The sequence below is a fragment of the Camelus bactrianus genome, chromosome 8 (assembly GCF_048773025.1).
Source record: "Camelus bactrianus isolate YW-2024 breed Bactrian camel chromosome 8, ASM4877302v1, whole genome shotgun sequence".
In the NCBI taxonomy this organism is placed as follows: domain Eukaryota; kingdom Metazoa; phylum Chordata; class Mammalia; order Artiodactyla; family Camelidae; genus Camelus; species Camelus bactrianus.
Window position 1 is genome coordinate 37,577,870 of NC_133546.1, and position 22,622 is coordinate 37,600,491.

General features: G+C 40.7%; 1 protein-coding gene across 5 annotated transcripts in view; it reads left to right on the top strand.

The window, feature by feature from the left end:
- Positions 1-319: 319 nt before the first annotated feature.
- The window catches only part of FAM184A (family with sequence similarity 184 member A), an 88,753-nt gene continuing 66,450 nt past the window's right edge, over positions 320-22,622 (top strand). For all 5 annotated transcript variants that reach the window (XR_012508648.1, XM_074368424.1, XM_074368423.1 and 2 more), the window contains exon 1: positions 320-634. Coding sequence is in view for 4 of the 5 variants with exons in the window: in XM_074368424.1 (XP_074224525.1) it covers positions 467-634 (168 nt within the window). In the remaining variant the exon portion in view is untranslated. The remainder of the gene's footprint in view (positions 635-22,622) is intronic.

Sequence of the window (22,622 nt, forward strand, 5' to 3'; positions counted from 1 at the left end):
CGCCCTGGTAACGGCGGCTCCGCGGCTCCCGCGTCCTCCTCCGCGTCCCCGCCTCCTCCCGCAGCAGCCCGCGTCGTCTCCTCCTCCCGCAGCAGTCCCGGCGGCGGCCGTCAGGCTGGGTCTTGGTACGCGGTAGGAACGGGACCTGCGGGGCCAGGCTGCCCACGACGCCCCCGCCGAGCGCGAGCTGAAGAGCGGGCGACAGCGGATCGGGCCCCGGGCCGCCGCCACCGGACTCTGCCCCGCGCCGGTGTAGCCCGCGGCTTCGGGCCGGCGGGGCCGCCCCGTCCCTGGACGGCGGTGACCGGGGGACGGCGGGCGGGTGGGCGCGGGCGGCCGCGGCTGGCGGGCGCCGGGTGTCGGGTCCGGAAGCGGCCGCCCGGGCTCCTACGTCCCAGCCGCCGTCGCTCGGCGGGCCGGCCCCCGAGCGTGGGGACCGCTGCCCCGGCCGGGGTCTGCCGGGAAGATGGCGACCCCGGGCATGAGCTGGCAGCAGCACTATTACGGCGCCTCGGCGGCCGGGACGGCCAAATTCGCGCCCTCGCCGGCCGCCGCGCAGCAGGCGGGGCACAGCGTGGACTACAGCCAGGACATGCACCTGAAAATGAGCAAGAAGATCGCCCAGCTCACCAAGGTAAGGGCGCGGCTGCGGGATCGGCGCCGCGGAGACCCCGTGCGAGCCGCGCCGGGCCCGCCTGCCCGGCCCACCTGCCGGCCTGGGAGGTTACGCACAGTTGAAGGGGGCTGGTTCTGGGGAAGCAACAACCAGAGACGTACCTCCAAGAATCGTTCAAACTTCTGTGCAACGCTAGTTAATTTAAACTAAACAGGTCGACGGCATGGCTAGGTTTATGGGATTTGCACCCTGTTATCCTTCAGGGGTAAGTCAGCACAGAACAAATTAGGACAAATCTACGTTTATTGCACTATAATAAATCACTTTAGTTTTGCTCTCGTGCATCTGCCAAGACTTCAGGAGGCTTTACACTACAGTACTGTAGAGTACAGTACCGTATTTACCCAACACGAACCAGAATCTTCGGAATTCATTAGTATCTTGCCGGTTACGTAGTTAAGTGGAGAATAAACCTGAGCGGTGCAGGAGGGTAAAACATACCTTTCGTGCCATTTTGGGTATTCAATGAGTCATTCCTTATCCTGACAAAATGTCAAACAAGGCTTTTTAGATGAATAATGTGTGTGCATTTAGTTAAATGCTTCAGTCTACCAGAACAGAATTTGTAAAGAGCAAAGAGCCTGCAAATTTGGCCAGTTGTAGTTTAGGATGGTACTTGAACAGTGAGGTTTTTCTAGTTTAGTAAATGTTGATAAGGAGAAAGAGTTGGTATCTGTGGAGCAAGAGCAATTTAGATCCATTAAACTGCTCTGTTTAGATCTCAGGAGCAGCCTTGCCATACCCATTAAGTGAGAAGAAGTGATTCGTGGTTTTTGAAAGTAGAGGTGATAGAACGTAATGTGTTTAAGCTGAGTGGGCTAACCACTTGTTACGAGTGTTGGCACGTGAAGAGAGGCGGGCATTGTGAGGTTTGCTCCAGGATAACCTCTGAAGTCTGACTCTTTCAACTCCCAAATTCGCCTTATATAATTGCATTACTAGTTGGCACTTTCGAGAGGGTCAGGCTAGACAATGTTGGAAGAGTGGAAAAGAAGGAAGAGGGATTGGAAAGGGACAGGAAGTAGGTAAAGATATTTTGGTGAAGAAATGTGATTGAGAGTAGAAACAAAAATAGCTGAAAGGACTGAGGGATGAGAGATCAAGTGGACGAGCAAAGGAAAAGGTGCAAGTGCGTAACCGTAAAACTCATCCAGGCAAAGAGCAAGGCAGCGTTTGGGGAAATTTTGCTTGGTAGTGGAACTGTGTACAGTTTAATAAAAGAAGTTTCTTTTCTCTTCAGTAAGCTGCTTTTCTTTTTACTTAAGCTTTTTTTCAGATTTCCTGTTCTTTTATCAGGAACAAAAATTCAGCACAACCGTTAAAGGTGGGAGTATGAATAGAAGTTGCAATCGCTTTTTCTCTTTATACTGCCCACCTCAAATCTAACGAAGCAGAAGGCTGCCCTCAGGCCTGCGCTCTCATTACAGCTTGCGTGCTACAGCTAATCTTTACTGAGTATTGCTTGCACTCTGATTTAGTGTTTGTAGTTACAATCTCTAAACGCTCACACCACTGCTTCTGCTCAGTGCCTCAGACGTTTAATCCTTTATACTGGACTTTCTCAACCTTGGTACAGCTGACATTTTAGACTGTTGGGAGCAGGCAGGGCTGTCCTGTGCATTGTAGGATGTTTAGCACTGTCCCCGGTGCTACCTGGTAGGTTCCATGCACCCACAATTGTGGCGATAAACATGTCTCCAGGCATTGCCTGATATCCTGGGAAGGGGTGGGCAGGGATCATTCCAAGTGGAGAACCACTGATTTACACTGAAATATCCCACCCCTGTCTCTTGCCTTTATTACTAAGACAAGACAGGAGAATGAAACTGTGTGATATTAGGACTCTATTTCAGCCAACAACCTTCAGTTTCTAAAACATACAATAAAACCTGCTTCCCTTAGGTAACAATTTGGAAACTGTCAATTTTATAGACACATATATTGTAAATACTGTACAATAAGAATGATATCATGAGGAATAATATTGCCTGTTAGAAACTTTACTGTTATCTGCTGTATAGAATTTTCACTCATGAGGAGTTTATTGATAAATTCACCTCAGTAGAGATATGTTAATAGAACTGTGGTTGAAACTTGGCAATAGCTCGTATTTCAAAGTTAGATATTATAAAGGTAACCAAAAATAGAATTTTATTTCTTTTAGAAGTGAGTCAACGGAACTCAACTCTTCAGCATCACAGTTAGCATGGCTTGGGGATCTGACACAGTCTTGAGTTAAAATTTGTACTTTACCACTTATTGGTAGTATGACCTTAGGCAAGTCATTAAACTCTGAGGCCCAGTTTCCTAACCTTTAGAAGAGACAAGATGATACTATAACTCTCTACTGTAGTAGGCGCTTAATTCAGGCTGTCACTGAGAAGAGCTACTATATGCCAACAAACAAAGTATTAGTAAAATATTGGATAGTATGTTTTTAAAATGCTCCTTTCTTTTAAAAATAAACCATTCTGCCTTAATAGCATTATGTGATATTGCATTTCTTTTGTGGGTTTTCTGCTAAATTCTTTAAAAGTGTGTATAGTAATTTTTCTTGTATTTGAATATCAGAGTTTAAAGTTTACACATTTGCTCTGTTTTTGTAAGTACAGTATTGAAAATACAATATGCAATTTTCAGAGATTTGGCTGACAATGAGAGAAGAAGGATGAAAGTAATCTACATAACTTTATACACAGTAACATATTTTTGACTAACTCAAAAGCAATCTCAGCTGCAGGCATGTTTGTTCAGATTCTGTTTCCTAAGGACCTAACATAGCAAGCCATCTTATGGAAAGGACACAGCAGTTCTTCAAGCTTCTTTTATGAACAGGCACTTTGCTAATTGTTATAGATACAGCAGGGAGCAAGGCAGTCTCTGCCTTTTAAAGTGAGTCTGTTATATTTCTGTTGCCCATGTCAAACTTTAACAGTTACTGTTAGAATCCTGAGTCACGTTGTGGCAGATTTCTGGAATTGTTAATGACTGAGCTGTGTCAGGATAGGCAGAGAATCTGGATGGGCTGAGTTATGTTTTATAAGGTCACATTTGTGTACTTCTCTAGTCTCCACAGTGTTGACTCTTTAGTGCACTCAGTCGAAAAGCAGAACTTGTAGGATGAAATTATAAAACAGCTTTATTTTTGTCACTCACTGTCCTTTTCAGTTTACTCTGTGAGACTGTCTCATCCCCTGCCTGTGGATAAACTTAACTTTTCTGGTTGCTTTTAGATACTACAAATTATCCTTCAGTGACTAAGTCATACAAATCTCAATTTGATTATTAAAATGTCTAGTGCCAACAAATAAAAACCCCAAACCAAACCTGAGGTAAGGATGACGCTTCTCCCCTGTGCCCACTCCCTAGCTCTGCCTATTGCAAGGGGGAAGGGGGCATCATTGACCTTTTTTCTTCCAACTGAGCTTTTCTACTCCTCCTTTGTCTTGCCACGCCTGGTTTCTGACCCCTCCCAAGTTGCACAAGGAGGAAGGGAAGAGAGGAAAGAAAAGCAGCAACTAACATTCGATGAGTGTCTGGTGATCTAGCGTCAGTGCTGTTGTAGACTTGGCAGATGTTTAAAGCTCTTTCTTTCACCTGTGGATCCTCCACCTCCCACTTCAGTTGCTCGCCTCACCTTGCTTGACAATGAGAATGCATCTGTGTTCTGGCTGGTGGTTTTCGTCTTCCTCAGCCTCTTGGATCTGGCAAGACCTTCATGTTCATTCTGCTGAGGTCTGTGCAAGCTCCACTTAAGCTCCTTGGATGGACCCAGATGATGTCATCCCAACTTGCTCTGTCTCTCTCTCTTGTAGGGCCTACATTGGTCCATGGGGAGCACTCATTCTTTGTCCAGACAGACTCTGGAAGTGGTCCCAGTTCAGCCATTTCTCTGCTGTTCTCACTGCCTCTTCATCCAGCTGCTTATCCTTAGAATCTCCAGGGATGAGTCAGGTTCCAGTTCAATATGTTCTTCAAAGTGATTGAGACACATATCAAGCTCTTCAGGTAGTCCCATCAAAGCCTTTCCTTTAGGCTTTAGGTGAGAGCAGGCATCCACCTCCATCCACCCTCCCTCTGGAAGGCAAGGGCACTTGTTCCGGTAGCCCTCCACAAGGAACTCTTCTCCAAACCCCCCTCTGTATTCTCCTTGAAGCTTCTCTCACTAGTGTCCAGGGTAGGAGATAACACACCTCAACACTTTAGACTGCCTCCTTTGGAAATTTTGAGAATGTTTTGACGTCTGCTTTGAGATGTCGGTTGTCTGGTTGTCAGTAGAAACTTTCCTTTTAATATTTTGTAATGTTAGCTGCTCATCCAACACTTTAGTTGACTGTACTTTTGGTATAGTTTGGCCCAATTACCACTTACAGACATAACTAGTATAAGGTAGGGTATAAGTTTCCAAAGAGCAGGAACAGTTGCTTTGTGTTCTCTACTTAGCATCAAACCCTTCTTAAAAGTCTTCTAATACCCAACTTATGTCTCTCCTCTTGAGAACTGCCCTGACCAACCTAGGCCCTTTTGGGTTTGCCTTACTCTGGATTACTCTAACATTTATTGTCTGTACTTCTATTAGATACTTAATAATATAAATTTGCGAACACTGCTTATTGTGTTTATAAATGTACTTTGTTTCTCACCTATAAAGATCATATATTTCATGTAACCTTAATATGAGTGCTTTGCATGCAGTATAAAAGCTTAATAAATAGTTATTGAAGATGATGATGTACCAAGTAATTTTAATATATAGTAGAGAAAATCAGTACATATTTTTCAGGAGTTGTATCTGCTACTCTCCAGGATTAATGCTAGGTCATTTCATCTAAGTTAAATTACTCTTAAATATTTACTGACTTCCCCTCAAACTGGTTCAAAAAGCTATATTATTTCATAATATACTTATTATTTTGATGCAAAAGTAAAAAAAAGCACTTTGTCTAAAATATAAATATTATCATTTCAAAAGGAAGGTAATTGATATACCAGATTCTTTAGCAAGTATGGAAAAATAGTGTTTTGATCATTTAATGTGAACTCTGCTTTGACTGCTATTGCTGATTGTGGTTATAGAATACCAAAACCAGTGAGATTTTCAGAAACAATCCTATTTTCTCTGTGTTAAATACAACTGATTTCTCACTAGTTGGTTTGTTTGAAGTACCTGGATTCTCTTTCATAGTAATACTCAGTTTTGGTTATGACTTGGGTTTTTTCAGCTGGGCACATCCAAATCTGGTATCTTTTTTCCCTCCTTTGTTATATTGCAGCTTTGTCATTCTATTATGCAGTTGCTTGGATGTAATCTTTTAGTGGTTTAGTGTAATCTTTGAGTGGTTTGAATTAATATCCTACATTTTACGATTGGGCACAAAAGCATGATATGCTGTTAATTGTCTAAAAACTTATAAAGGGATTGCCTTTAGAGTTAAAAGGTTTAGTAGAAGAAAACGTAGATTTTTATCAGCCAAACCCCCTCATTTTATAGGTATGGAAGTTGAGGGCCTAAAGTCATTTGAAGATTATACAGCTTGTCACTGGCAGAACTTGGACTTGAACCCAGGTCTCTGGAATAGGTTAGGAGAGGGGCAGCTATACTAGCAGGTCTCCTTTTCCTGTGTATGCCTTCCTTCCAGCTAATATCACTCACTCAGTTCCTCAGTTCAGGCCACGGAGATGTTTTTCCCCATATTGGAACCATGTTTTGCTCACTATCTGAATCATAGACTTGGTAAGAGTGAAACCAGCATGCCTCTCCCATACACTGCACAATTTCTGGGTACGTAGGTTGTGCAGTTTATAACTGTAGCTTTGGCAAATTTGTAACAGCTCTTTTTTTTTTTTTTTTTTGTATTCTCAGATAAATGTCACAATATTTTCATGTTTCTATTAAGAGCTTTAGTCATTCCAGACTTAAAAAAATTCTTTAATTATATTGATTTACATACTGTCATACTTGGTGTCAAAGTTACTACTATGTGGTTACTTTAATGTTTTTCCTCTGACTGCTTACTTTGTTGACTGGATTGTTGCTTAGGTCCCATTCCTGAGGGCAGGGGGTTGGAACTTTTTCAGTCCCCCACCCCATCCCCTCTCTGTTTTGTTTGTTTGTTTAGGAAAATCTGTTGCTGTCTTCTAATTGCCAACCTCTTCAAAAGTAGTATGAAGGATAAGCATTCAGCAGAATGTGATTGAAGCGATTTGTTTATTTTAATTAATAAGTAAATTCCTATACTTTCTTAAAATTATGAGTATTTCTGAAAATTTTGTCTCTCTTAAATTTGAGATGAGAATGAAGAGTAACCTGGGTCTGTAAAGCCAGTTAGCTTCCACGTGACAACAGGAAGTAACAAGGTGGGGTGAGGAGCGGTAAAATACTGTGATTCTCCCCTTTCACCTTAATTTATATGAGATTAAAAATTTTTTTAGCATTTGGATAAACTTGAATATTATGCTGTGAAATGTGATTGATGTGAATAATAGAAGTTCTTAATGCCATACTTATTTTTTCACCGCAGAAGGTTTCTGTCCTGCAGGCTACTCATAAATAAAAAGAACAGTAAGTCTGTTGGAACTAGTGCCCCCCACCCCTTTTGGGAGACAAACACCTGAAGAGAGATGGAAGAAAATTGCTAACTGAATTCAGGATATTTTTTTTTTGTAAATAAAAACAATGTTACAAATATGTGGGGGAAATATTACTATCAGGTTTATATTTTATATTTCAAGTGTGTAATCTGAGCCATAAAGGTTTTTCTTTTAGGTTGACCTCATAACTTAACAATCCTTTAAAATCTTTAGGAAAATAGTCTCTGACTGCCAATCAATTAATATATAAAAATGAATTTTGGAAACACCAGTCTTTGCAGGTTGAGGATCGCCAGTTGTAGTCAGTATTTTGGTATACTTAACATTTGAGACCAAAGCAAATATTTTAGAAAATAAACCTTTTATTTTTAGCTTCTAAACTACAACAGTGAGACCTCAAAACTTATTTCATTAATGATTACATATTTTTTTCAAACCAAAACTTTACCAAGAATGTATAAAAAGCAGTAAAGTTGAATACGAAAATTTTTTAGTCCTAGATCTTTTACTACTGTCATTTTGAGATATAAATGGAGGCTGAAACTCCCAAAGGACCTATTGTGGATGGAAAAACAAGACTTAGTGATCAACCATAATACTTGAGATTTGGATACTAGACTCAGCTACTGTGTACTACCTAATTTACTGTAAGGGAGATAGTATTTTAATGACTTTTAGAAATTACTAATCTGTACTTCTTTATATGTACCATCTCTGTTTTAGGGTTTAAGAAGGTTTGGAAATAAACATTTGGTTCATAAAATACATTGCTAATATTTAAATTATCAACAAAATTGCAAATTTTAGTAAAACATTAGGATAAATTCCTTTTCACAGTTGTTGAAGAATGAATTATTTTATTTAACTCAAGAGTTACCATAGGGATTAATGATTTTCCACCTTCCAAAATAATATACTTAGATTTAAATCACACCATTCATAAATTACATGGAGTCCTTTATCACTTCCAGATCCTTGTAGATAATCAGTATGTTTATAGGAGATTAGGCCAGACCTGTACTAATCTTGTGCCAAATGCTGAACTTTTATTTCTGAATAAATTCTGTTACTTTAATTTTCATTTGCCACTTCTCTCATATAAAATGAATTGCAAAATTTGACTATTTACATACTCTAGATATTAGACCTTCTGGTTGGAAAGATTTATTCTGTTGAATGTGTGTCTGCGTGTTCACAGGTATTTGCATCTTTCATTCTGTTTCTCCTTATGCACAGTTTAATAACAGAATCTCATTTCTTTCAAAAACATTTATAACCAAAATACTAAATAATATTCTGTTCTTATTCTTAGATCTTTTGCCCAGTGAACCGCTCTGTAAACAAAGTACAAATAATTTTGAGAGAAAGATATGTGTTTGTATGTGTGTAATACGACGGTCCACTCAGAGCCACAAGAGAAGATAGACTTAAATATGACTGGAATAGAGCACATAGAGCCATATGATTGCCAGACTTTTGTTGAATGCCTAGTCCGTGGAAGACACTGTGCTAGGCACTATTAATTAATACTATTAATTCACTGTTCCATTTTTAGATTATATATTTTTCTCACTTTTTCCTTATGCATTTTTGTTTGGGGGGGGGTAATTATGTTTCCCTATAGACTTTTGAGAAAATGTGACCAGAATAAAGTAAATGAACATTTTAATCAAGAGAATACTTTTATCTGACAAATTTTAAATGTTTAATTATGGGCAGCTTTTTCTTTTTGATTTGTGCATTTTGGGTAGTATACCTGATTTTCTTAGATAAATAAACAATGCTAGTACCTTCCAACTCCTTAAATAAGATTTTTAAGAAAAATTTAAAGAATAATGTTGACACATTCTCTGGTTACAAATCTCTGTAATGACCAGGGATAAAGGGGGGTAAGGGAAATTTCAGTCTTCTGAATCCCAGGAGCTAATGGATATGTATTGGGGTTTGTGCTTTCGGTCTCTCGTGGGTGGGCCAGAGGACCACGTTCCCCGAGCCATTGGCCCAGGGAGGCAGCAGAGCCCACCATACCGGTCAGAGGTGTGGTTCAGTGGCTTAGATAGACCCCAGTTTGAATTTCTGCTTCACCATTTACCAGACTGTGGCTTTTAGTGAGTGTTTTAATCTCTCAGAGCCTCAGCCGCCTCATCTGTATACAAATAAGAATAACAAAGCCTATCTCATAGAATTATTATAAAGGGTAAGAGAGATAATCTGTGTAGGAAAAGTCAATAAATCTCCATTTGTACCCACTCTCCAGGCCCCTCCCCCTTGCTTCAGTCTGCTGGCATCGTCTCTAGCAATTAAGTATGTTTTATGTGTATTTTCTCCTCTGGTGGAGATGTATTCCACATTTTTAGAGACCACAGCTATCAAAAGTAAAGGTTGAACAGAAAATAAAAGAGAGTTAATTTTCATTATTTAAGGTAGTTATGTTCTATCAAGTTATTCAAGGGACGTACAGGGTTATGTTTCTGACATCCTGTGGTTACGTTTTCATCAAGCCATCAATGTATAACCTTGTTTTAGGTGTATTTTTCTTTAACAACACCTTATTTAATACATACTGTTGATTCATTAACAGAGAACTTACAGCCAGCAGCACTATAACTCATGCTTGACTGAAGCCTAGCACACTGTAAGTGTTAGATTTTGAGGTTACATATACATTTGAGCAAGTACGTGAATTTGGAAGTAGGGAATCCACGAGTAATGAGGATCTACTGTGTCTAAAAATGAATGCAGAACTTTGCATCTGCTGTTTACCTTGGCCCTGCTCTGGTTTGTCAGATGTGTTACCACCCTAACCACCCTCACATGAGTGTGGGTTTGACTGTTATTATTTCCCTGAACACTCTCAGATGGGAGGGCTGGAAGGGATGGTGGGGGCAGGAGTACTCATCTTTTGTGCTAGTTGCCAGTCACCTAGCAGCCACCCTGCAATCATGAGCATAGGATAAAATTACAATCGATTCTCTCCTTGTTTGTGAATTGTAGTCTTCATAATCTCAACTGGGATCTACCACATTGCCCTGGGTCAAAAAAAGGAATAAAATGTTTGAATTATTCCATAGCATGGAGTGAACCTTTTCAGAATATAATATTGACTTATTTAAATTGAAACAAAAGCCTTGTTTTTTATACTCATTTGCTTAAAATGTTTACAGTTACAGTTCCCTTCTTCCCAACACAAACTGTCAGTGTGGGAGTTGGTTTTGTTAAGACTTTGTACCTAAAGATAACTAGAAATCTTTTACTCCCTGAGACTGCAGAACATTTGGTTGTTAGTTTCTAGATTAACTTTATGTAACATACAGAAAACTCTTTAAAAACCATTTATTCAAATACAGAATGTTTGGTAGATATTTAGTCTTACTGGTTCTATTTTGATATGTATCTTCCTTAAATGACCTAGAAAATAAGCACTTTCATTGTTGATCATGGAGTATGTTCATATCAGTACACGCTTTCTTGTCTCAATCGCCTGGTGATGATTAAAAAATACTGGTGGGAAAGGAGCCCAGATAAGAGAACTCTGTGGTCATGAAGGCATCAGCAAAGTTTGACTGCAACCAAGCCTGTCACTTTAATATTGCTCTTCAGGGCTACGTGTCTTTAGCCTTCAATCCTGGGTCTGTCACCCTTGCTCTTTGTTTCATCTGTTTCTATTTCTGGATTGTGGAACTTTGCCAGAGAAAATTAGGGGACTGGATTGTGGCAGAATGATGCCATTCCCCCACTCCAAGACATACACGCCCTAATCCCTGGAACCTGTGAATATGTTACATTTTGTTCACAGGTATGATTAAGTTAAGGATCTTGACATGGAGAGATTATCCTTGATTATTTGGATGGGGCAAGTTTAATCACCAGGATTCTTCTGAGTGAAAGAGGGAGGCAGGGGAGTCAGTGTCAGAGTGATGGATGTGAGAAAGAGGGCTGCTCATGAGGTTGCAGTCAAGCTGAAGACTTGACTGGGGCTGGAGGCTCCACTTTGGAGTTGACTCATGTGTTGTTTGCCCAAGACCTTAGTGCCTCACAAGTGAGACTCTCTGTAACTGGTGATCCCAGGGAGTGGAGGGGAGAGAGACCAAGATGGAAGTTACAGTCTTTTCATAACATAATCTTAGAATGACATAGCATCGCCTTTGCAGTATTCTGTTGGTTACACAGACCAACCATGGTGTGATGGAGGAGGTGACTACACAAGGATTTGAATACCAGGAGACACAGATCATTAAGGGCCATTTTGGAGGCTGATTCCCCCCAAGAGGGAATCAGAATTGATTGAAGATGTTATAATGAGTTCAGAGAGTTTGAGATGGCCATGTATACCTAGGTAGAAATATTTAGCAAACATTTGGGTATGTGTCTTAAGCTACAGGGATAGAAATGAAATTTAAAAGTCATTAGCGTATAGGTGATTATTAAAATCATGAGTGTTTGGGGCCTTAAGCAGAACAGAAAACATTTAGAATAATTGCTGGGGGAAGAAGGAGAAAAGAGCTGACAAGATTAAAGTGAAAAGATCAGTGAGATGTGTGGCTGTCCTAAGAGGAAATTAAACGTGATGTCTGGTATCAATTGGAATGCTTTGCAGTTTTCTGCAAAGTCCTATGCTGTCCTATGGAGAGGACCACCATTGTTCAGCAAATGTAGGAGAGAAGGCATGGCATTAAAGGATTAATCCAAAGCCTGAGTTTTGCCTGATAGGTATAGTAGAACTGGGATTTAAGAGAATGAAGGAGCTTTGATAGAGTAAGTCGTGCAGTTAATCCACTCTTAGTTGTGTGCTACATAGGGAAGGAAGTGGGTTAAGATGAAGCTGATAGACAAAGGAAAATGTAGGAATTGAGAGGACCATCGGTGTGTGTGTGTAGATAATGCCCAGTGGCTGAGAGAGAATGCAAGGAGATGTAGCATGAGAGGGGACTAGAGTAAGACTTTTGAGGTAGAAGAAGTTATAACAAGATCCTGGGTACAGTCTTGAGAGTGCTTATAAGGAAGTGAGGTTCTTAGAGTTAGGAATTCCGAAGAACTTTTAGTCTGGTCTTTAGGATTCTACATCCATTTTTGAAATCTCCAAAGATAATGGCAGGGTTTGGATAGGAGGAAAATTTGTGAGTCCCAGGCCAAAATTTACTCTGAATGAGGGCAGCGACTTGGAGCCTGATTTGTTCCTCTGATAAGGCAGGTCAGGTGATAAAGTTAAGCAATAGGATGCAACGTAAAGCAAGAGGCATTTTTCATTATGGGGGAAGGATAATGGCTTGGCATGGCTAACGGCAAGTACCATTTTTAAGCAACCATTACATGCTATTTTCTTACAGTGTTTAATATAATTCTTACCATACCCTGTGAGGTTGATACGAGACTTGAGGAGGAAGTTGAGTATTAGAGAGGTTAAGTGACTAGCCCTAGGCTTTGCTACTGGAAGAGCTGGGATTTGAACCTTGGTCCGTCTGATTGTGTCATGTTGCTATTTTTAGAAAGCAGTGCTAGGCAGCAAGGTGAGTGCCTGCATCAGTTCCAGATCCCGTGTGTTTGGTGCAACATAAAGTCAGGTTTATTTTGGAAGGGAATCTGTGTCTTTGGTTGAGAGGGGTGGAGATGGGGTTCTGAGGATGTGGGAAATTTGTGTGTGTGTGTGTGTATGTGTGTGTGTGTGTCTGGTTTGCTATTTAAATACCGACTCAAGGATTGCATAGAATACAGTAAGAAGAGGGGTCAGTGGTGAAGGAGCGAGGGAATGAGGATGGATCCTGGAATTTAACTTGTAGCTGTTTTGCAGTCATATGTCTAAATAAAGTGAAATATATGGCCTGATGATATAGAACCATCTTATACTTAAGTTTTTAAAAAATATCAACTAAAATTATAAGTATTTAACAGATGTTAAACAAGAGGCTAGAATTTTTAAGAAAAATGTGACGTGATGTTTTTAAGTGAATTATTTCACCAAATTGTCTTTTTAAGTTGATTATTAATTTGTTTTGTACAAAATTTCTGGAGAGTTTGTCATCCTAAAAATAGTGAATAACATAAATAGAATTACCAGTATTCTCCTATTTACTAAATATATGGGATTTTTTTTTAGGTGGTCACCTTTTTATTGATTGATACCTAATCTTAAATCTGAAAATGACATTTTATAAAATCTAAACGTCTTTTAGAAAACTAGCATATAAGTTATTTAAGAAAAAAAGAGATTTGTGCTAAATATAGCCTCTGGAACTAACATCTCTGAGGTAGGGGACTTTGCCTGTTCTGCTTTATTCCTATATGGATACTCATTCAGCAGCCGTTTCGAAGTATCCAGTAAACACTGGACAGTGGGGGGGGACACGAATAAGCCAGGAGCACATCCTCCAGGAGCTCGCAGTCTGACAGGTATACGAGATGGAAATTACCTGAGACAAAGCGGTTTTTGTATTAAGTAAACCTGTTCTAGATGCTTAGTGTTAGACAAATCAGCAAGAACATCTGAGTCCTTTCACTTCCTCTGCTGAGCGCAAGATGGGAGGCAGAGGGGGACAGTCTTGTCCCCTGCATACCTGGTTACGATTTCTTACGAGGACTGTATCAATAACCAAAACCATTACACCAAAAAGTATGTTGTGCACTACTGTGTATCAGGCACTGTGTTAACCAGTTTACTTACATCACATTGTTTCATCATAACTTTATGAAGTAGGCATTATTCTCTTCACTTTACAGAAAAAAAACTGAGGCTTAGAGATGTTTAAAGTAACCTCCTCTCAGGTGTATATTTGAAGTAAGAAGGCTAATCCTGGTTGCTTTTCTCTAATGTGTTTGGAATCCTATGTAAAATCCACAGTCTGCTGTGTTCCAAATGGTAAGAGCAGAGCCCATCTTGGAAGCTTCGAGCCGGCTCGTTTTATCTTAATGCCCTGTCTCTGTCCCTGGACCCGGCTCCAAATACAGGCCCCCGGTCATCGGGCTTATCCTCAGGCAGTTGTGCCTTCTTTTCCCAGACACTTGTTGGGTTGTTATACTTGCTCTCTGGAACTCTCATTCTGTGCTCAACAAACTTCTCTGCAGCCACATCTCTTCATAAAATAATCTTATCTCCTTACTTTAATTGAAAACCTGGCTCCCTCCCAGGATACTGCCTCTCCTGCTGCTTTTGCAGGTCTGCACTACTTGTTCTCACATGTTTCATCAACCAGATACTCATAAAGAAAATGAAGTTCCATCAGGAAAACGAAGAGCTTGATTTTTTATGCTGTGATTTGTGAGTGACCAATTTATACTTATTAAATATAGTAGCAAGTTATAAAATAGGCTATATTTATAAAAATGCAGTGGTTTGAAGTGTTTGTATTAAGATTACTTATCAAACAAGAATAGTCCTTTTGTTGAAAACAGTAAAATGTGCTCTTCTGCCAAAATAATACTTGCGATGAGAGTAAATTATAAAATTCATAGCCAACTCTCATTAATAAAGCATTTAGAATGGTAAACATCTGAAGTACTGGTATAGTGCTTTGTTTATGATAAATGCTGTATAATTCTTATGCCTGACAGAATGTTTACTTATCATGGTTATAGTTGGGTGCACAGCATTTGCTTCAAGTAATTGTCTTTTGTCGTGACCTAATTCAAACACAGATTGGAATACAAGGGTGAAAAAAACTGAAATAATTCCAACAAGTGGAGAGGATGCTAGAAAGAAGCTTTAAAAAAAACATAAGCTGGAGACCAAACCCTAGGAAATAGTTTTATTGGATATGATGGTTTCTGAAGTTGAACTGTCAAAATAAATGGGGAAATTAACAGTGGACATCTATTATTGGCCAAACAAAACAAAACAAAACAAAACAAAAGAAAGGAAATGGAAGTTCCAGTAAAGGGGAAGAAAATTATGGAATACAGTCATTAAAGTGAGGAGACAGCTGTGTTGCCTAAGCTACATTCCCGATGTCTACTGCTGCCTTTCACACCGCCCCAAAACTTGTATAAAACAACAACCATCTTATTCTTATACATTCTTGGGTTAGGAATTCAAAGAAGAGACAGCGGGGATGGTTTGCTCCGCAGTGTCTGGATTTTCAGACAGGAGTGGCTTGATCAGAGGGAGCTGAGACAGCTGGGGTTGGAGGCTCCGCTTCCAGGATGACTTCTTTACTCACGTGGTGCCCAGACTGGGATGCCCTGAAGGCTGGGCTCACCTGGAGCAGTTGACTAGAGGACCTCCATGTCCTCTCCGCGTGGTGGGGGCTTTCACAGTGTGGCGGCTACTGGAGCCTCCAGAGACAGAAAGCTGCAAGGCTTCTACTGATCTAGGCTCGGAAGTCATTCAGTATCCCTTTTGCCACATTCTGTTGGTTACAAGTGAATCATTAAGGCCAGTGTAGATCTGAGAGGAGGAGAATTGGACTCTACTTCCTGATGGGGGAGTGGCCAGATCACACTGCAGAAGAGCATGTGGAATGGGAACTATTGTGACCATTTTTGAAAAATACAGTCTGCCAAAACTTACACATTTTGGAAGTAGAAGAGAACTTAACCCACATTTACAGCCTTTTCAGTGATTTGCCACAGACTTTTAAGGGGTTAAAAAAGAGAACGAGTTGGTAACCTAATATGCATTATTGGAAAAGAGCTCTCACTGCCATTTTAAACACAAATATAGACTCTCCAGATTAGCAGAGACACTTCCCCTCTACATTAAACAAAATCATTATTCGATATATGGCAACAAGAAAGCTTTTTTATTGTAAGCATAGCAGAAGGTTAGAAAATACAATGGTGTGCACTTTGGATATTGTCACTGCTTAGCCATTTGCCAGTCTTACCCGATGAGACAATAACCAAGAAGAGCAAAATTTCAAGGCCTTTGGAGATTACTTCCAAGATTCTGGAACTTTGCTTCAGTGGTAATAAGTGTATTACGTGTATTTGAGCAGCAGTTTTTGTGGGTTTCAAGTCATACTACATTAATTTTTAACTGTATTGTAGAAGAAAATTTTCAATCTGTTACAGCTCTTATTTCTGTCCTCTTAGCCCTTTTGAGAAAAGGGCAGATGGTGGTACTCAATAAATAGTGTTGTGTCAGGAAGGAGGAAGCCCAAATCTTCAGCACACTGGAGAGTGCCCTCCACCTGGCTTATAGAGGACATAGTCCCATCTAGGGGATTTAAGGAGGTTAGCAATCTTGTGGCTCACATACTGAATATTTATGATAGCTGAGCTCTTTCTTTTTTATTTGTCTCTTGGCTCCATTTTGTCACAGTGTAAATGCTCAGCAAGTGTGAGTGCCCACATTTATATCACTTTGGAAAGGAAGGACGTTCTCTGTAGATTATATGAGTAACTTTAGCTTGGGAGATATTTAAAGATTTTAGTGACGGAGCTGATAAACTGTGTGGTAGGACTGTGATTCAGTGGCCAGTTACTTTGATGCCCAATGCCAAGTGATGCCCTTGAATAAGACAAGAGATATATTCTGGTAAGCATAAAATGTTGCTGTGGGATGGTAGAACCCTCAATTAATTTTAAGAAGCTTCTGTCCATTTTTAAGGCTGTCATCTATACCTGGATGTCTGCCATCACCTCAAGTACGACATGTACGAAATTGAATTAATCATCTTCTCCATCAGACATCTCCCACATGCCAGAGAATAAAGAAAGAAGCCAAAAACCTAGTTTCCTTTCTCAACTTGAGCATTTCTGTCTGACTGTACCTTCCCTTGAGAGTGAAACTCTGGGATTAAGTTTTCCTTTTTACCTTATTTTTTTTTTTTTGTTTCTTTCTATGATATCTCTTTTAGATTTTCCTTTTATTTGCATCCCCCCAGGTAGGAATTGGAGCAGACCCTATTTTTGTAGTCTCCTGACTTTCATGCTCTCCCTATTTAAATTTATTGTGCTTCTTAGAGCTATGGTACTGCTAATAAATGTAGTTCCCTGCATGAGTACTCATTCCTCTTTGTTGTTCACTAAACCAGATCTTAAATCCTCTGCATGGTTTTTGCTTATTTACGTATTCGTGGGGTAAGGGGTTTCCAGGGTTTAAGCAGCAATATTAGTCAGGTTTCTCTAGAGAGACATCAGAGCCAAATAGGATGTATGTTGTTAAACAAAGAGGCTATGAGACTGAGGAAGGAGGCTCTAATGCCATGGTGGCCTGGGTAAGCAAACCAAAATCTAAACCTGGAAATGCCTCAAGATTATGAAATCCAAACCTAAGGACAACCAGTCACAAAGAGCCAAGTAGGCTTTAAGCCATAGCCAGTCAGATAATTTGTTTGCTTTGTGTTCCCTGCACTCCCAATCACTTCCAGCTTGGTGCTGCCCAATTTGACTCAATTTTTGCTCAAAGTCTTAACATTTTAACTATGCCTCAGTTTATCTTTTAGCAATAGCTAATAGAATCTATAAATATGACTTATAAATTGGCTCACATAATTATGGAGGCTGAAAAGTCTCAACATCTGTAGTGAGCAAGCTGGAGACCCAGGGGAGCCCGGTCCCAGGGCAGGAGAAGACCCATGTTCCAATTCAGACGGAACGAAGAAGTTTCCTCCTCCTCAGCCTTTTTCATTCTGTTTAGATCTTCACTTGATGGGATGAGGCCACCCACATTAGGGAGGGCAGTCTGCTTTACTCTGTCGTCCAATTCAAATGTTAATCTCTGCAGAAACCTCTCAGACACACTCAGAATAATGTTCAGCCAAATGTCTGGGTACCCCAAGGCCTAGAGCTGACACACAAAATTAGCCATCACAGCCCTTCTGTTGGAAAAAGTTTTCTTCCATTAGCTTTTAGTCACTTACAGCTCAAAAGGCAGACAGGCTTCAGGCCACAGTGAGAAATGGGGAGTAGAGAAAGCACGGGATGACATTTACTAGTGCCCACGAGAGAGCGCAGATGAAGGGCTGATCTGGGGGCTTGCAGCCTGAGGCTATCAGGAGGGAGAGACGTGGAGAGGACTAGAGCGGAGGACTAGACTTGGCGGAGGCTGGAGTCAAAAGAAAAGATGGTTTGGAATATGGAGAAGTTAGGAAGGACTGGAAATGTGGAATGTGAGACTGGGAAACAGAAGAAGGAACTGAGAGAACAGGAGAAGCTGAAGTCCGCAGAGGTGGGGCTGACAGGGCCCTGTGAGGTGAAGCTGGGCCTGTGCTGTTGGGGTGGGAGCAGGAATGATAATGACCAGGCTTCTCTTTTAGAGGAGTGGAGACTGCAGGCTTTGTAGGAGGAAGGAGAGAGTAGGTGATTAGACCTGTTAGACCAAAAGCAGGGCTTTTGGGGAGGCAGTCAAGACAGAAGCCGAAAGGGTGGAAGAAGCTGGTAATAAACCACATCCCCTGTGGAGAGTAGCAGAGGGTAAAAAGCGTGTCATGATGCCCAGAGAAACGCAGTGAAGGAGATTTGACACCAGAGACATGTATTATCTGTACCATGTGTACTTGCAAGGAATTAGGCTGCCCTCACTAGTCATTAGGGAACTGGATCAAAACCACCGTGAGATACCACTTCACACCCATTAGGGTGGCTGTAATTCAATTTAAAAGTGGGAATAAATTGTTGGCAAAGATGTGGAAAAACTGGAGCCTCATGCATTGCTGGTGAGATTGTGAAATGATGCTGCCATGTTGGAAAATAGTTCTTCAGTTTCTCAGTAGGTTAACATACACAGAGTTACCATGTGACCCATCAGTTCTATTCTTAGGTGTCCACCCAAGAAAGTTGAATGTATGTCCACACAAAAACTTGTACATGAATGTTCGTTACAGCATTACTTACAATAGCTAAAAAGTGGAAACAACCCAAATGTCCATCAACTGATGAATGGGTAACAAAATGTGGTATATAATGGAATTTTATTTAGCCCTTAAAAAAAAAAGAGAGAAAACACTGACACATCCAAAACACAGATGAACCTTGAAAGCATCCTAAGTGAGAGAAGCCTACAAAAAGCCACATTATATTATATGATTCCATTTCTCTGAAAGGTCCAGAATAGGCCAGTCCATAGAGACCAGAGGTAGATTCGCTGTTGCCAGGGCCGGGGGGAAGCCGGTGGTGGGAGCAGCTATGAACCGTTACGGGTTTCTTTTCAGGGTGGCGAAGATATTCTGGAATTAGGTAGTGATCGTCGTTATACAACCTTGTGAATATACTTTAAACCACTGACATGCACACTTTAAAAGGGTGAATTTTATCATAGGTGAATTAATGTTTCATTGCTATTTTTGAAAAAAGGGAAGTGTTGCAATGTTCAGTTACTGAAGGCTCGGTACAAGAGCGTTCCTGAGTACAGGACCAGTAAGATGTCTGTGTGAATTCCTCTGCCTGCTTTAATCTTATCCTGAGCAACAATATATGACTTCACAGATTTGATGAGCTACTTGCTTTATTTCTAGGAACCATTAAATATATTGATTACCAAAAGTCACCTCCTGGGCTGCACTTTGGGAAAAATCTGGCTTATTTTATGTAATTACCAAGCTAGCATGCTTTATTTTATTGTAATTTACTCCTTTACCTTAGCTTTCCTTTCAGGGTTTTCCATACAGTATTTTCTTTAAAATTTTCTGTTTAAAAAAAAATGCAGAAATGGGGTAGTAGAAAGAGGAATATGTGCTTTTTTGGTTTTGGTCATTAACTTAATTTGAATTTTTTTCTCTAAAGAATTTGAATATTGACAAGTTTAAAGCTGTTTTCTAGAATTTCATTACCTTTCTTCAAATCCTTTCTGAATGGCACTGAGGTTTTCTCAGTAGGAAGAGCATCATAATATTCATCTCATTAAAATATATGTAGTTCCTGCTGAGAAATAGATTGAGACTTGAAAATGTTTATTACCAGGAGAAACAACAGAAAAAATATTTCAGAAACACAGAGTAACTTCTCTTAGAATTCAATTTAGGATACTGCTGTTATGTTTCAGAATTCTCATTCTTCTAAAATAGGTTGGCATAGCATTTCTTTTTAATTGCTGGATTAGTTCATAAGGCCATTACCTTTGCACTTAGTAAAGCAGTAGGTGATTCTCTGCCTTTTTTTCCCAATCATTCCGTCCCTTGGTGAGTGTGTGGATGGCCATCCAAAAGGGGAGGGGAATGAGCATGTAGTTTGTTAAAAGGCCACTTGATGATTCTTATACTACGTCCTACCTACCCTTTCATTAAATTGAGAATGACTACCATAGTGATCAGATGTCATTAATGGGAGTGTAATATCCCTTTGGTTGCTGGGTAGAAAATGGGTAAGCACAGTTAGCCTTAGAGAAGGCTAGAAAATTTGAGGTAATGTGTTTTTAGAAGTGCCTGCTCTGAGGGAAGATAGAAGCTCAGAACAGAACTGTAGACACGGAGTCAGAGGCTCCTTAGTTACACTCGTTCCAGCCCAGCTCTGTCTGAAACAGCAGGTTACTGTCGGGGTGGCGGCGAGTGCAGGGATCATGTGCGCAGTCGGTTAGTAGGTGCCACACAAGTCCCCTGTATCTCATAATGTATGAGCCTTGACTGAAGATAGAATGAAATCTGTAGAGATCCATAACCTCCTTGACGCACGGACCAGCTGGAAGAGGGTCTCTCTCCTCCCCCTTTGAATCAACCAGCAGATTCTCTTGCTATGTATGACCTCCTAAATTGCTCTTCAGTTCTGTCTCATTTCTCCCCGCCAAGGTTTGTGAGGACCTCAGGCTGTTTCCTGAGTTATTTTGATGTGTTTTGACTGTTCTTTAGTCTCACCCCATCCAGTATATCCTCCACAATGCAACCAGAATTTTAATTTCTAAAATGCAAGTCAGATCAAGTTATTTCTCTGCTTAAAACCCCTCATTGGTTCTCCATCACCTACAAAGAAAAGCATGTTTATTTAATTCTGTAAAAAGTGCTGGTACCTTGACTTTTGATTGATTCATTATATTGGGGCATGTCCTTTAAGAAGACTCAGTATACTGAAATTCAGACGCCCCACGAGTTTTGCACAAAGTCTCTCAACACAGCCTGCTGGTCTCTCTCAGCTGTTGCTGCTTCCTGACCTGTCTCTGGTGGTAAGTTTGCTGATTCATTTAGTGAAAGTGGCTGTAGGCTTAGGTCAGGAGTGGAAACCAGATCAGGTACAACTTTGAAGTCCACAAAAAAGGATTTTGGCTTTTTTTTTTTTTCTGTATGCGTACGACAGAACACTATTGGAGGGCTGAAGGCAAGGATTAGTTATGACTTATATTTTGAAAGAACCACTTTGGCTATTGAGTGAGGAATGGATTGCAGCCCAACATATAAGTGGGAGCAGCGACATGACTGAGGGGCCTACTGCGGTGGTCCTGGCCCTTGAGCCAGGGGTGATGGTAGCTTGCACTAGGGTGGTTGCAATGGATGTGGAGAAAGGTGCAGAGATTTGTGATATATTTTGGCAGTATAACTGATAGGGCCTAATAGTGGCTTCAGGTGGGGGAAAAGAGTAGAAGGAACTCTTAGGTGACACATTTGTATGTTTTCATTCTTTAACAGCAATGTTTAGGGGTAAAAGGAGGAAATGAGAAAAATATAATATAGTTGTCTGTGTCCAAAACAGATAATGAATGCTATTGTAAGCCCTTGAATTATGCTTGAGTGAGGAAGGGAGTATGTGCCTTGGAGGATGTAAGGGCTAGTCCAGGGCTGACGTAGTGGAGGCTGCCATCTGAGAGACTGTGATTAGACCTCAGGATATACGCAGGGTGTCCACACTCCATCTCAGCACCTGAGTCTCATGCTTTGATACTGGTATCTAAAGGCTCTGACTCTTCAAGGAGAGTATCTCCCCAAATTCAGCCAGATTCTACAGACCTCAGTGTGTGTTGCATCAAATAATCTTATCCTAATTTTACCTGACTCACCTCCTTAAATTTTGCTGACATCCAAGCTCTTATTCAGAAGCCTGTTTATTTGAGTCCTGTGATCAGACAAGACAACAAATGATAGCGCTCCCATTCTAACTCCACCTCTCAGTCCAACGGCAGGATGTCCTTACAGATACAGATTCTGTATAGCCCTGTGGATCCTGTGATGTATCAGCTAATTGTCATGACATTTGCTCTTCTTAATATCTGTTCTGCATTCCTGGCCACTCAGAGGCACATTATTGGAGTACGCAGGAGTAGGGCTGGGGTCTGATGTGGCCTCTCAAATACTAGAGAGATGCCAGTCAGAATGGCTTCACTCTCTTGATGTGTGGCACCATTCATGCTTTCGATGTGCTGCCTCTTGAAGTAAGAGGCAGGAAAGTCGTGGAAGAATCAGCTCCCTGCCTGGCCTCCTGAAAAGAAGGTACCAGGCAGCTGCTGGAAAGTTACATTGGTTTTATCTTCCTTTTTCCTGGCTGAGGACACTTTACTCTT